Source organism: Lepisma saccharinum, chromosome 1 (assembly GCF_977018435.1).
Source record: "Lepisma saccharinum chromosome 1, izLepSacc3.1, whole genome shotgun sequence".
In the NCBI taxonomy this organism is placed as follows: Eukaryota; Metazoa; Arthropoda; class Insecta; order Zygentoma; family Lepismatidae; genus Lepisma; species Lepisma saccharinum.
The window spans coordinates 154819132-154836130 of record NC_139229.1 but is presented as its reverse complement, the minus strand read 5'-3'; the positions used below and the strand labels follow the sequence as shown (position 1 = coordinate 154836130).

The window sequence follows — 16999 nt, the reverse complement described above, 5'->3', positions numbered from 1 at the left end:
TTAGATCTTTCCTGCAAAATCGCAGTCAAGCTGTAGAGATCTTACATGTAGAAGGGACAAATACCAATGCATCTTCCCATATCTCTAGGCTAGAAGAAGTGACATGTGGTGTTCCTCAAAGCTCTATTCTAGGGCCAGTACTATTTACCATATACATAAATGACCTGCCTTCAAACTTACCCTCAGTTAAAGCTACCTTATATGCAGATGACACGAGCATTGTGATAACTGGCAAAAATGAACAAATTCTAAATTCAAATAACAGGTGCGGCAGTGAAACGGGCGATTTTGAAACCTCCACCAGAGATATAAATTTATTCACAGTGATATCAAACAAATACAACATGAATTTACAATGCTTGCAATTTGTGATGAATGTTTCTGAACAACGTGCACATCTTGCACAGACATGTCACGGCACAAGATGTCCATCATTTGAAAATGACATCATGCAGGTGGCCCCCATTTTCCGTCACACACATGCACTTCCAACCCTCTTTCTCACCATATCACCCGTTTCCTCAAAGTTCTGTACCCACAATTTGATAGCATGCGACGACGGGACTGGGGCATGACGTGCGAGATGGAAAATGGCACGAAATACACGCTGCGCGGCCACGTAGCTGTCGTTGTTTTTGCAAAACGCCTTCACGGCAAAAGCATGTTGTTCACCGGTCCACGACGCCATTTCGACTGAACACCGATATCAGTGTCAATGGCAAAGATTTGTTGTCCAGATGGCACCACTCCCGTTTTCTGCTTGCTTACGTAACTTGCTATTTCCAGGGTTGCCAAATCGCCTGTTTCACTGCCGCACCTGTTATAAAAAACACCTCAAACGAACTCTGCAAATGGTTGTCCACAAATAAGTTGACGATAAATAAAAACAAAACTTTAGCAATAAAATTCCATCATTCAAGAAATAAGAACAATGAAGAACCAGTAATAAAAATAGAAAATGAACACATCAAATATACAAATTCCATAAAATTCCTGGGTACTTGGATACAGGAAAATCTCAACTGGGACATACATATCGAGCACCTAGCAGGGAAATTAAGCAAAACCATATATGGTATACGAACCTTAAGAACCATAATAAACAGGGATACAATAAGAATAACATATTTCAGTCTTTTCCAGTCACAACTAACATACGGAATTGTATTTTGGGGGAATGCTAGGAGCAGTGCAAAAAATTTTATTTTGCAGAAGAGAGTAGTACGAATTATGGTAGGAAAGAAAATAAATGAACCATGTAGGAAAATTTTCAGGGATCTTGGCATTCTACCATTACCTTGCCTATATATATTACATTTACTGTGCTGTGTAAAACAAGATATGTCTAGTTTCTCCAAACGTATCAAGAAAGTACATCAATACAACACAAGAAAAAATCACAATCTGGTTATACAAACTCATAATACCACTCTCCTTGAAAAAGGTCCTAAATTCGTAGGTATCCACCTGTATAATAAATTACCTGATCACATGAAAACAATGTAATCAACTACCCAATTTAAGAGGGAATTAACAAAATTCTTATTACGACATTGTTTTTATTCAATAAATGAATTTCTAAATTTGTAAATATTAAATTACATAAATTGTCAACAAAGAGGGTTCAGTTGTACAGAAAATGGAATTATACTATTTATATTATCATGTATGAAGTATTCACTATATGCTATTATTGTGCCTAAATGATCATTAATCGGTTCTGTATATATATTGCATTCTTCCATGTTGTATAAGTTACATAGTTACTTTTACATCTTATTTTAACACTAAAAAAAAAAAAATTCTTTGCTTATTATTGTGCTCGCCTTAAATATTGTATGTAATTTCACTCCAATAGTGTATTCTTCCTCTATTTAGATTTCCTTCATGCAGAAGTTTTTCAAATCATTGCTGTAATTCTTGTCTATAATTGTATTAATATTTTATTAGTGTATTTGGATTTCTTTCATGTAGTAGTTCTTAAAATCATTACTGTAATCCTTGTCTAAAATTGTATTAATATTTTATTACTGTATGTATTGTTATATGATGAATTAAAGAATATGAATGAATGAATATGAATACTGTGTCCAAAAGGGGAAGGGGTATGACCCACACCAACCCCACCCCCTTGAGCACGCCACTGATTGCTACCCCAAGTGTCGACGTCACCACACGTCACTGAATATGAGCCACCATGTTTCATCGCTGCCGCGACACTACTGAGGACTTTCGGGAGGAGTCTTCTAGGACATTCACTAGCCAGGGCATGAGTCTCTCACGCATGCACAAAACCGGTTTCAATACGCATGGCCTGCCACCTGTGGGCGAGTGGCAGGCCATGAGTGCACGTAATATGTATTTTCATTTTATTTTGCATGTGCACTACGAATTTCAGTGGTATTCTTTTGCAAAAATGTCGAATATTGCTAATAGATGCTTTTCTGCATGTTACAGCAGAAGATTGATGCATGTTTTGATGCATTGGCATACTTTATTTCACATTACTTCACTCCTTCATGCAAGTGAAGGAGCAATAGCATTAAAAATGTCAACAGTTCATGCCTGCAACCAGTTTATTCGCCTTCCATGCAACAAAATTGGCGTGACATTCCGTAGTACTGCCTACAGAACGCATATCATGAAACGAAACACTTTTCAGTGCAGACAACGCCATTTTGATGCACCAGTTGCACCAGCTCTGGAGCCCAGTGTAAAATGATGACATGATGTCATGGTTTAACGTGGTGAAAGTTCTGGGGCGCACCAGTGAATTGCGGTAAGCCAAAGCGTGCATCAGCGGTGCACCAGCGTGCCTACCGGTGGATTCTGGAAAGCACAGATATGGTTAGTATTACAAACCCTCAGTCATTGTTGCAGGTTTCCATAACCAGGTTACCCTCCCTACTCATTCCTAGCTCCCCAATTTCCTCATGATGATGGATGGCCACCGGTCCCAAATCTCAGGAGAAATGTTGCTGTGCTTCCCCCAGGAGACTCGAACCAACATGCATTCCATATCCCAAGCCTCAAAGCCTAGACTGCATGGCCAGGATGACAGACAAACATATTACTGCTGTCTTATTAACAAATAAAAAAATAATAACCTGTAGTTCCATTATACTCAATAACATGCAACTTAAAAATGAAATTTAAGCTGCACTTACCTTTGTTATATTTTTAATTGACCTCATTAAGTTATTCTTCCTTTATTCACAGCAGTAATTTTTTTCCTGTTTGAATATTGTACTTCATCAATGGACTACCTGAAACTATGGCCTCTCATTCTTTTGCTGTGGCCAGTGGGTACAGTACAAGAGGGTGGGTAAGTAGAAATGCAAATCTTCAGTTTTCATTTCTGCAGCAATCTCTAACAGTCAGGCTACTAGAGTAGCTCCTTACAGTCTGCCTGCTGGTCATACAAAGGAATGAGAGCACTTGGAAAAAGTGTGTTTCACATGAACTGTGGCTTTGACAAGACAAAAATGTACTGTGAAGTAAGTCTTCAAGCTTTCCTGGCGACGAATGATGAAAAGATTATCTCGGGCTATCGATCAGGTGAGTTGTGGAAAAGATTTCAAGCTTTTGAGAGCTAACGTCACTCTCATCTTCAGGGTAGACTTCAGAGTGACATTAGATCTCGAAAGCTTGGAATATTTTCTACAACTCACCTGATCGATAGCCCGAGAAAATCTTTTCAATATGTACTGCAATTTGAAAATTATAAGAGACGTAAGATCAATTCATCTATCACTGTTAGACTTGCTACTCCTCAGTGCATGTCGCTGGCTTTTAGAAAGGATATTTTTAAAATATCTTTGTTTTAGTTATAGTATTAAAGAGCTCCTGTGTAGGTTAGTTATTTACTCTTTGGTGTAAATGTTCCCAGGTTCAATCCTTGGTGGAAGATTCAAAACTTTAAACTCAGTTTGTTTTGGTTCCTGCAGTTAAGCATACCACACAAATAGGTGAACAACTTCAATCAGCTGTTCTATCATAGACATTAATGTAAAAATAAATAGAAAACTGCAAAATTTATAGAATAAGAAAAATATTGTTATTCCAGCTGATGAAAGTAAGGTTCCTGATTATTTTATGAACAATATGATACTACGTAATAGTGGCAAATATGTCCTTCCATTTTCCCTACTCCTCCCTCAGATTCGTTACTGGTATTTGCGACAGGTGTCTCTCTCCTAAAAGAAGTGTCTCAATTCTATGCTCTGAAAGTATGGCAGTCTTGGTGTTCACCCAGCATCATGATGAAAATTGGAAGGGTGTAAATTTTCCCATATTTTCACCTACCTGAGAATGAAAGAATATATCACCCCATTCATTAAACCAAACCATTTTGTCTACAATTGCCTCTCACAGAAAGTGGCAAAGGAAATGATGGCTAGGAAAACATTAAAAATACACAACATATTGATGTACGTATAAAAGATAAACTTTATTCAAACATTTTTCACTTACAACTAAATAGGAGAATGAAGGTGGAACTGTAATGGCAAATCACAACTCAACATCGTTTTATAATATCACATTCAAGATTTTTTGCAATAAAAATCCCCATTTATTCCAAACGACTAGAATATATGAGGAACCAACTTATGTTATTGTGGTACTTTTTCACAAAGACAAACCAAGTCTCTTAACAGTCTGCAAAGGATATATATATATATACATACATGTATGTTGGTGTTTTTACAATACTTTACATCTTAACAGAGTTCGTAGAATCCCATAGGAGTTTCATGAGTAAAACATGAGAGAAGTGTGTGTACCACAAAGGAATGGAAACAACAGAGTTACAGTGGAGTGTGCCACACATGCACACACACACACATACACACACATGTACACCTTCCTAGACAGTAGTCACGTCTATGCACCAACAACTTTGCTCAGCTTAAAGCGATTTTTTCATTTTATATTCACAGCCAGATTTACATGTAGAACCCTGCATAACCTTATTGTTAGTAAAATAACAAAAAAGTTATTGAAAATTAATCATAATTCAGACAGCTACGTTGAGTGGTGATGTGGACAAAAATTTTACTAGAAGGGCAGTTTAGTGAGGGTACCATCCCTCTGGTGTGGCCATTGACTATTAGAGGAGGAATTAAGTGTAAAGTAATTGGTAAATTGGGTACAGACCCTTAGGGGGTTCATTTCCAATTTACAGGTTTTGAAATTTCTCAAGTGGCATATATGTACATACTCTGAGAATGGATAGACTTGAACCCACCAAAAATAAATTCCTACTCACACACACACACACACACATACTTTTACAGGTATATGTCTATGTAATAATGCACTTGATAAAAAGGATATTATTCTTAGAAGAAAAATAAATTAAATTTGTTTAATTTTCATGCCTCTGGAACATAACCTTTGGGTATTTTTTTCACCAAAATAAACTAAAAGCAAGGAGTCCCAAAAAAACACATACCAGTAATTGGTGATCTATAATGTTCAGAAAAGAGTGTGCATTTATAGGAAGCAACTTCCACAAAACTTCAACTTTCACCAATTCATATCTCAGAACTTCTTAGAAACACTTAACCATAGTCAACACGATATGTCATTCTATTCACAATCGCAGAAAATTCCCTTCTTATTTGGATAGTTTAAATTTATCCTGTACATCATTTCCAACAATAAAATTGCTCCACCCAGATACAACTATTAGAACAAGATTGCAACTCCAAACCAGTAAGATTCCAGATTCTAGTTTATCCTGATTGAGAGAAATGTTAAATGCTACCAAAGGTTGTCAATGACGAGACAAGAACCCTGAAAGATACTGAACATGTTCATAGATGTTTGCAATGATGCAGTTTGGAAAGTTGTGTAAAACAACAGAAGAAATTAATATCCAGTGGAATAAAAGTACTGGAAATACCACAGAAAAGAAATACAAAAACTGGGCCTCCCCGACAGCATAGTGTGGCTAATGGTGTCACCTTGTACTCAAGGAAGTTCCAGATTAGATTCCTGTTGGAGGCACCTTGAACAGTGGTTTTGGTCCCTCCACTTTAAACTGATTAGATTATCTGAGCATGAAGCAGACCTAAAACTTATTTTGCCAAACTTTTATTATTGATATCGGAACAAACTTTAAAAAGATTTTTGACCTATATAGCTCCTGTGTAGCTGAATCAGTACCCTGATGTGAGTAATCTCGGGGTCTATTCTCAGCAGTACTACAAAATTTCAGTGTTGATACAGAATCATGATGACAATTGTGGAGCTACTTGAAAACAATTGTAAGCAGACTCTGCTCTTCTAGACCAGAATGTGGGAATGTGGCTCGATGCACTGACCACATGTTAATGAATGGAAAGCCGCTTAGCAGGCCTTGGCTCTTAAAAGACTGTTGTGCTACGGAGTTTAGTTTTTTTTAGTTTTATTGTCATATGGAGGAAGAATGAACAGGAAGAGGAACAAGGTACAGAGGTAGACCAAGAATTAAGTTGTAACAGTTACGTTAGTGAGTAGCAAGAATGCCCATCTTTGGAAACCGATACATGACTAAGACAATCGCAGAAAATTTGCATTCCATTGGCACAATAATAAACTAAAACAATTTTATCAACTGCACTTGCATTATAAAACAATCATATTTTTTATATGTATTTTTTACTGGTATTAAATAAAATTCAATGTAGATAGCATGTATCAAAAAAGTACGAACAACAGATTTCTTTTATGAGATATTGATTATTGACAAACTAGTTATGAATTATTTTAGATATTATTTTGTGCACAAGAGACAATAATGTAGTGTTTAATCTTCCAACTAAGACTTAAAACTTACTTTAAAATGTACAGGCTCTGTTGTTTAGGTTAGTATTGGTGTTGTAAATGTGCGTATCTGGAGAATTCATATATTAAAACTTAACGAGCTAATGTTCATTGATACATAAAATCTGTAAGGCTTACATTACATGGACAAAGTATATGTTTCTTGTGGATAAGAAAAGTATGCAAGGATTGGGCTATAGTGACAAGGACTCGCGTACTTTCGACGTGGCCTTTGGCCACGTCTTGTACGCTCGCATGCGTGACCTTCGGCCACGTTGTGGGCGTAATCATATTATAGATGGGGTAAAATGTCTGCATGTTGTATTGGATGAAGGGGAACAAGTGTATAAGTTCACTAATTTGAAAAGTTTCGAAAGTTACTTTATGTGTGTATGAGCTCTAATAAGGTACAAATATTCAAAAGAGTATTGTCTAATTTCTTAATAATAAACTGAGTAAGTAATAACCATTTCAAGATAATTAATGCGCATAAACGAATTCAATAGCGACACTAAATTGAAAATGCAATATTTACGTCTTTTGTCATTTCCACATTTTTGAACGTAATTGGATAATAACTGTTTTCCGCGATTCCCCCCAAATTCCTACCTTGCGTCTGTAATAAATTCTGACGCTCGTATTTTGAAATACATAATGTCTAGTATAATTCACTTACAGTAGTTTTTGGGGTGAAAATAAACTTTCTTTAAGTTCCCTAAAAACGTCCGTTTCCATGGTGAATAACAAGCACGGCAAACTCTCTGAATAAGTGTTTGTTATTATACCTCTAAACATTTAGTTAAAACAACCACGATGTAGATAATAATTTCGCATTGAGTTTACCAATATATACGTAATTGTATCTGGGCTGAAACTCCTTATTATGTAGATGTCACCCTTGTTTCAGGCACCTTTTCAAAGCCAGGAGTTGATTCATCTGTGTGCTATTGATCTGTGAGAAATATAATGTATCTCGACAATTAAGAATTGAAGGAAACAATGTGTGCTGCAAAAAATGTCCGTGGCAACGGTTGCTAAGGACGTGAGAAAAGGGCATTTTCACCCTTAAGGAAGGGCTAATTGAGGGATTTTTTAATTTTCTCGGCCTTTTGGGACGATTTCATGGGGGGTCGTAATCGGGCATTTTTCGCCTCCGGGGCTTCCTTCATGGAGAACATTTATGTCAGTGAGTGAGTGAGTGGTGGGATTGGGGCTATATATATATTGGATAACTCAGATTTTATGTCACCTAGTCACGTTGCTGCATATTTTAAGCTTCAACAACTGGAATTCAGCAGTGGCTGGTGCATCTAAATTAGGTGAAGGGCTAGCAGGAAGAAAATGGGGTAATAGAGAAAATTAGATGAAAAGTTACACATACTTATTAGAAACTCCATTTTCAAATAAATATGTAACTATTTATCTAATTTTCTTCCTGCTAGGCCTTCAGCTAATTTAGATGCACCAGCCACTGCTGCTGGAATTATAAATTTGACTAAAAGTAGATTTTGATCAAAGACTAAATTGATTGAAAGATAATTTCCAATTTCACACAAAACAGAGCAAAAGTTCACATGAATTAGTGACAATAATGATAATCAATGCGGCAAAGAGAGTTTACTTTCTCTTGGTAGATGAGGCTTAGCATTAAGAGGCCATAGTGCAGGGGCAAAAAGCAGGGGGAGGGGAGGCAATTGCCCCCATTGCCACCACTGAGTCTGATAGTTTACAATATTTAACACATTACTAAGAATGTTGGTAAATTTTACCATGCAGGGTTCTCTTGCGCACACAATTACAAACATAGACAGCATAAATTCTTATCAATTCCATTTCATATTGTAGGCAATACATTAAATGTCACATATACACATGTAGTTGTGCTTACTGTTAAACAAGAAAGAAAGAACTGGGTTGTCATTCTGTACACAAAACTGGTTGATATGTGGATACAAAGAGTCATTCTTCTTGACATTTTTATCAGATAGAACAGTGCATTAAGAATAACCAGTATTGTTTAATACCTCCACAAGTATATAATATTAACCCACTGTAGACACTTAGACCAAGCCCAGATTGCTTCTTTTTTAAAAATTTCCATTAAGTAGATTATTATTGTTTCTACTAACTATTGTGATATACAAGTAGTGTTGCCCACGAGACGAGACTTTGGCCTGTCTCGTCTCGTGGAAATGCTGTCTCGTCTCGAAAATATTCATTTGTCTCATGACACATGGTCAATCTCATCTCGTCTCGAATTTTTAAAAGCCTGTCCCGTCTCGTCCCGTGGACAACACTATATACAAGTGAAGATAAAACCATATTTGACATATCAAGAAAACAGACATGATCTTCACAAGGACAACACTTCTGCCCTTAGGTTCAAATTTTGTTCCTTGAGAGTTACTAAGGTGCAAGTGAACATTTAGTTTCACATCCTGTGGAGGCACAAGTGGTTCGGATCCCACTTTAAATTGTAGGTCCAGTTCCAATTAGCCTTTCTGTGCATCAAGTGGACTTAAAAACCAAACTCAAACAGGCAAAACAAGTGAACATTTTAGAAATTTTAAATATATTGCTGGACATTTATGCTGATTACCATATGACTGGTTTGGGGGTAAAATTTTATTACCCACAAAAGTATGAAACCGAGAAAAATGCAGGTGAAAGTTCATCCATTATATTGTGGCTTATGAGTTACCCAAATATTTCCATGTGTTTCTGACCATCATCGGCTACTGAAGAAACTTCATTTACTATTGTACAGCCACTGGAGACTGCAGCAACAGAAGCCAATGTTAACTCAATTTTGAATGGACTGTCCTATGGGTTATTAAGTTTTACTTCCGAGCTGCTCATATAATGAAAAACTGAGGTTAAAGAATTTACAATGCGGGAAAAGTTTATCACATTTTGTTTCACTGGAAGCAGCAAAATAAATTGTGGGATAATGAAAAATCCAGGAATGTAAGTTCTGCATTACAGCATAGTTTGACCAGACTTTGCCAACTTAAGTATGTGTTAAATTACATTTTGATGAGCAATTAAAAGCAAATGTACCAAAACTCTAGATAGGTAGATAATTTTAATAAACAAGACTAAAATTTCTGCACTGAAACACACTTAAAAAATGAGAATACATTTATATTTACAGTCTCATAGAAGAAAGAGCATGTATTCCTGATTAGCCTGTCTAGAAATAAAGTGGACAATAATTATTTATCCATCATAAAAATCAGGCATAACTGAATCTTTGCCATTTTTTTACAAAACAGAGATATGCATACACAAAAAGAAGAAATGCACATGGAGAGCTTAAATTAGGATTATTGTAATGGAAAATGCATATACCAACAATAAAAAATGACATTAATGTATTGCCTAACAAAATCTCAACATAATTTACATTATATATATATATTATATTAAAACAAATTGATTACATATCTCATTAGGTTATAATATTTAAATTTTCAACAATGCAAAACCATATCACAAGTAACAGGGAAGCAACCTTGGCAGTCTGTGCTTCCATTCAAACATACTAGTACGTCTTGCAAACAGTCAGATGATATGTAATTGTACATAGAATGAAAGAAACACAATACACTGTCTAACAAAGGCATTGTAAGGAAAATTTTTTGTACTTTTCTTCTCTCTATATATATTACTTTCTGATCATAACACTTTCTAAAATCCAGTGACTTAGAGAATACAAATTTTATACCACATTGCATTGGACAAGCTCTTACGTGAACTAGTTCCATTCACACAACACACACTTTTAAACTGTAACTTCATTATCTAAACACCGAATGAATACTGGTAAAAAAGAAAGTACTAATTGTTTTTCGACATGAAACTTTGGTAAACATAAACTGTATATCATGGAATATTATTACAAATAAGCAATTCTGTTTCACAAGTTGTGATATCTTAGGTGGCATGGCTCACAATCTTTTTGTAGGAGTATTTCATGTATTTCGTATTTCCAACAACTGGTTAAACCCATTGGACAGATGCAAAATCTAGTTGGGTAGGTCGTGAATGGAGGATTGTTGAAGAGGTCAGTTTGTAGGAACCCAAGCATATGGCAATTGCCAACAATTACTAATACAACTGGTAATCGGTTATACAAAAGTCTATGGCAGTTCCAGCAATTTATTAGTAGTCAGTGTTATGTTTTACAATAAAAACCTCACCCACCCACTGTATGGCACTGGGCTATGAAACAAATTTGACAGGTCAAACTACATTCCTTGAATGACCCTAACATTACTTCTTTATACTTTATCATAATTTGTCTAAAAATATATACAGAATATTATCACAAAATATTTTATATCTGTAGGCATACATTTTGATCATAATTATCCGATTTCCACCCTTAAAAGTAATACATTCCAGATTTTGTGTTCATTATGTAAATGTAGTGGGAAACGCATGTGTAACTAGCTAGGGGCAGGGAGCCTATTTCCAACTTACAGGTTTTTGAGCTCTCATTTGATGCATATGTAAATAATCTATAGTTAAGAAACTATCAACTTGGACCCTCTCACAATAAATTCCTAGTTATGCTAATGGTGGAAAATACAGTGTTTTGTTTCAGTCTCGAAAGCCAGAAAACAGTGGTGATGGGCTGGTCATGCATCACCCAATGAGAAAGTCACTCTGGCAGGTCCTGGCCTTTGGGAGGCTATTGTGGGATGGAGTTGTATATTTTCTGTTAAGCTCCTGCATAGCCAAATGTACAGAGCTCTCGCCATTGGTGTGCAGTCCACGGTTTTATCCCTGGTGGGAGCTCCAAAATTTTAATGTTGACTCAGTTTCATGGGGGTGACTGAGGAACTACTTGAGAGCAGTAACGTCATGGAATTTAGTTTTCTGTAAAGTTTACAATTCCACTAAACAATATATTTAGGTTAGGTTAATTTAGATCATATCTATCAGATTAGGTTCGTGTGAAATGTGAGCCATGCACCAAGATATAGACAGATAACCCATATATGTACAAAACACTACCCTGAGTATAAAACCAAATCAAAAGGTGAGAAAGACACTCCAAAACACTTCCAAGGTAATTTGCAATGAGATCACAGAGGTTTACACTAAGACTGTGTGTCACAGGAAAAAGCATTTTGAATTTATGTCCTTTATATTATAAATATACAATTAACATGTAATGTTATATTCTTCTGACAAATTTCATAGCGTATACCTTCCTTTAGTATTCAATATACAGTAAATGTAGTAAATATCAATGTTCCACATTAATTATGGACCTTTATAGATTAACAAATCTTTCATTACATTCACAATAAATAAAATACTTTTTCAATAGCATTAAATATTTAAATATTTTAATTAATTTAATTACTTGTATCAAAATTTTATTTTCTTCTCTTTTTCCTTGTATCATAATAATTCCTTTTTATTTTTGTCATACTTTCTCCATGGATCATTCCCCATAACAAATATATACAGATGCGTACATACCGATCGTACCACTATCGGAGAGGTTGGGTTAATTAATTATGGAAGCATCGAAACCATTTATATGATAATTGTTCTTCACTTAACTATGTGCAGTTAAAATATATTTCTTACATAAGCTTCAAATAACCATATTCAAGTCTTCTACCTTTCAGTCTTAAATCCTAGTGTATAAAGTATGGTCTGTAGAAAATGGTACCATATATACATATATATTTGGCAGATTTTCAGCTTGTAAATGGTATGTTTAATCTTAAGAGGCAACAAACTACCAGGAGAATTAAGATGACAAGAAAAGTGAGTACACCCCATGACAGCAGATGGTTTTCTTTTTCCCACACTGTTTCCACCATACATTTTATCTCTCTTTTGAAAATGATCCACGTAAAATAAGCACTAACCAATAATTTGAAAAGCAATTACTCAGTAGATTTTTTTTATTTGTAGATTTAGCAATCACCTCCATCGAGAAGAAGAATATGACATTCCCACAACATACCTAGCAAAACTACTAGGTTGCTCATTCCCTTGAAAGATACCATCATGTCCAAAAATTCCATTTTATTCAGGTTTTTTAATACAATAAGTATCTAAAATAAAGTATATTGTAAATTCAGAACTCTTATTTTTTTTTTTTTACTTTAATCACATATAGTTTCTATTTTTCTGTAGGCATCAATTCAACTTCATTCAAATTCTTAATATTCAAAACTCTGGTATTACATATTACTTGCTGCTTTCATGGTATACATAAAATTATGCATTGGCTAAATCTACAGAAAATCATGTTACAGTATCATTTACAAAAATCAGATTAGTAATCATTTTCATTTTTGATATAGGTTACGATCAAAGAATTTTATGCATAGGAAAACCCAGCTTAATGTGTTCTGACCACAGTTAGAATAAATCTCATGTACTATACCAGTTACAAAAATGAACTTTCTAAATTAGTTGTCAGGAAAAGTTTTCGCATGTTATTTCATTCCAATGCATTAGTAAGCATTTGATAATGTTGTGTAACATATTCCTGAATATATTAATAGTTATACATTACAAATAAATAATGAAACTATGGCATTTAGATAACTGAAAGAAAACTTGAGATAAAACAAACAAGTTTTAATTTAAGGGCATTAATTGTACCTCAGGTATGAATTTCTTTATAGTTTAAGGTTTGTAATCATACTTTCATATTATTGTCATTTCACAAATTGTCATTTTTGTGCTACAATATAACTATGTTGCTCCTTTGTTTTCTTTAAAAATATGCCATATGAGTTACATAAAAATAAACTAATATTTAAGAAAAACAGCAGCTTACTGCCTTGTCATATTTTAAGTATAAAAGCGGTGATTGATTTCCATTTTCTTATATTCTTACCTTACAATTTTTTATAAAATTACCCAGAATTTCTGTACCTTGTGAATGTAGGAACTTCACATGCTTCTATTTATTTTGGGGACACCATTTGGATAAATGCTTATATATTATATGTAGCTTGAATAAAAAATGAACAAAACAATATAAATTAATGGAAAACTGGGATGAATAATGCCCTTTTTCCTGTGAACACACATATGCACACACAAATTGGTTAAGATCACAACACGAGTATTTGGAATACACATATGTACATCAATGTAAGTTACGTCTAGGAATGTTGTGATAATGAAGGCAGACTTCATTCCTGAAGTGGTGTACTGACACTTATAGTTCCTTCCTTGGCAACGGATATCAGTACAACAAAGTAAAATATTTTTTTATAAAACATGGGATGATAAGAGACTCCTTATGCACTGGAACTTTCTTAGGAGGAAAAAAAAAAGAAAACTTTATTGGAATATTTATAAGTCAGGATTAAAATATTAAAATATCCACTTTCACAATATCCACTAATACTCATCAACTTTAGAATTGTAATGTTAAAAAATCACCTTTCACTCTTATACACACTGAAATTCACATGCACACGAAAAAAAATCACTCTTTCACTCCTTTTTGTGCACAGTTGGCAATCCCTACATTCTCTACGCACCACGTATGCTCCGTATGTTGGCAGGACTTGACTAGAAAGCTATGACCATCAAATGGAAGCCAGGGTTTATTTATTTACCTTTTTTTTTAGGTATTTGTACGCATCCTTGCCTACATCACAAATTTGCAATAGAACACTTTGGGGAGTTGATGTTGAACACAATGTTGATTCGAGGATTTCTTTCACTAAGACTGTTTATGTTTTTTCCTCTGATCTCTTCTCCTTTCTGTGTCCGGCCCTGGATGGGGTTTCAGTTCTCTGCACATCAGCTGAAAAGGAAGCATTGTTTATGTTATATACAACAACGTACACTATAAACTCCTCCAAATCATAAGAATATTGCACGAAATGCAACATTTCAGAAAAGAAGTTAGACTATTTTTGCAAAACTGATTTTATTCACTTGAAGAGCACATAAATTTTATTATTTACACTGATTCACACACATTTTTTTCCCATATGTAAAATCTTGCTTATTTCTGATAACATTATGGTTTGGCACACTCGGGATATGTACTTTGTAGAAATTTCAGCACAACAATGTGGGCTCAACCCAGACTCAAACATATGATTTGGCGCACACACAGGAGCTTTTGGTTCAGTTTGTAGAATAATGGCACGGTATGCCAGAGACCCAGGTTCGAATCCTGATGTGAGCCTGCATTTATCGCTTAAAAATTCTTTGTTTAGTTCATTAAATTTTGTGTTAAGTCCATATGATGCTCAGATGGTCTAATTGGCAGTGAACCTACAGTTTAAAGTGGGATCCATACTACTCTGCAATGTGTATCCACCGGGTATCAAACCTGGACCCCCTTGTTTATAGATTGAGAGGGTTACCACTCTTCGCAGGCCCGTAGCTAGAATTGATCTCCGGGGAGGGCTCATGGGTTATCAGGGGGGGCTTTGTAAACAAAGTCCATTTTTCAAAGTTTAACAGTGTTACAGGAAGGTAAATTATTTGTGTGTGTGTGTGTGTGTGTGTGCAAGGGGGGTCATCAAGTTAATATAAAATTTAGAAATATCACACAAATAGTACATTTTTCTATAAAACATCTCTTGAAGTGTTAATTGCTATTGACATCATTCCTTAAGATATTACATACTACACACTACTTTTGATGATACAGATATTTATATCATACAAAAAAATGCACAATATTAAATCATAGTGCCTACTGTACATTCCACCCAGGCCCGTACCCAAGGGGGGGCAAGGGTGCCATGGCCCCCCTTCAAGCCATCAAATATTTTAATGTAAACCTATAAAAAGACCACAATAATAATATGTGGACGATTTTTCAGATTTTGCAAGAATTTCAATTTTCTTCTTGCATAAATGAATTGGTTGTTTATGGAGAGAGGCAGACTCCAGAAGTCTGCAGTGTAGTATATTTAGCAATTTTAGTTTTATGACTATTGATGTAAAATTATCAAATGTCTCAATTTCGTACGGACAGATCACTATTTTTAATCCCTGTCCTGATTTTTTCGAACTGCAGTCTTGATGAGGAAATCCTTTTTTTTTTTTTTTGTTAATTCACATTCAGGCATGTTCTTCATTATAAGAATAGTCATTTAACTTATAAATATATTACTTTGTAAACACAGATTTTCTTTATTACAAATCAAATCAAATCATGGCTGTTCAATGGTGGTGGTATAAGAAAATTGAAAACATTGTTAATTTGGGAATATTGTATTATTCAAATACTTTTGAGAATGGAATGTACTAAGCAATAAGCACCGAACTGTACGCCATGTGACAGCCGTTCTCTGTAAGCGACTGTATTGTTGATTGTCGGGTCAGGAAGAGAAAGAGATGGGGGTTAATTTTTTTCCGTTACTTTGGTACATAATATTGCAACACTACAATTGTACATCTAGGTGGTCACGCCCAGGGTACGTAATCCCCATGGCAGAGGGGAAGGGGGTCTCCCACCTTCCCACCAAGGATCTTGTTCTATTAAAATTCACTCCCCATCAAAAGTTTCCGAGGGAAAGAGTTTGTGTTATAAAAATTAAAATAAGCAATTTGTTTTAACTTCATACATACTTTACTAAGAATAATATCAGAAACACATACAAAGAAGGAATAACAAAGAATAATGTATGTCTGTGTTTGAATGTTGCATACATCTCTTGCTCTCTCTGTCTGTGTGTTTCCTTCTTTAGAACTGGTAACAGCATGCGGTTAAAACGCACTTCTATAGTCATTGATAAGATTTTATAATTATTGAAAATGGACTAACTGAACGGAGCCATAGCTGCGGAGGGGGTTGTCATTGTAGTCACCCTAGGCCCCTGGAACACCGAAATTAGACCGACCTGCTATTTCTCCTCCATTTCTCACCTCCTCTCGTCGGAAATAAAACATAGCACTTAAATGTTAATTTAATAGGAAACTAGTGTGTTCTTGAAGTCTCTTAATTTTTACCCCTCCACCTAGTTACGTATATCAGATCGTTAATTTGCAACCTAATTTGCAGATGCGAACAATACCACACACTGCTTGAATGAAGATGAGGTGGGAAGCACAACCGACTGACCTTTTATTAGCCACATTTTTTGAATGCTAAGTTTTCTTTTCGTCGGATTCAACAGAAAAGAGTAGGTACATAAAATTTCTTCAATGTCTAAGTATGCGAGCTACATCT

The 16999-nt window shown here is 35.1% G+C and overlaps 1 protein-coding gene across 15 annotated transcripts in view; it reads right to left on the bottom strand.

Moving 5' to 3' along the window:
- Nucleotides 1-4431: 4431 nt before the first annotated feature.
- The window catches only part of Mctp (multiple C2 domain and transmembrane region protein), a 544727-nt gene continuing 532159 nt past the window's right edge, over nucleotides 4432-16999 (bottom strand). For 14 of the 15 annotated variants that reach the window (XR_014443766.1, XR_014443765.1, XM_083140853.1 and 11 more), the window contains one exon: nucleotides 4432-14611. Coding sequence is in view for 12 of the 15 variants with exons in the window: in XM_083140853.1 (XP_082996979.1) it covers nucleotides 14528-14611 (84 nt within the window). In the remaining 3 variants the exon portion in view is untranslated. The remainder of the gene's footprint in view (nucleotides 14612-16999) is intronic. The other variant, XM_083140872.1, reaches the window with a different exon arrangement.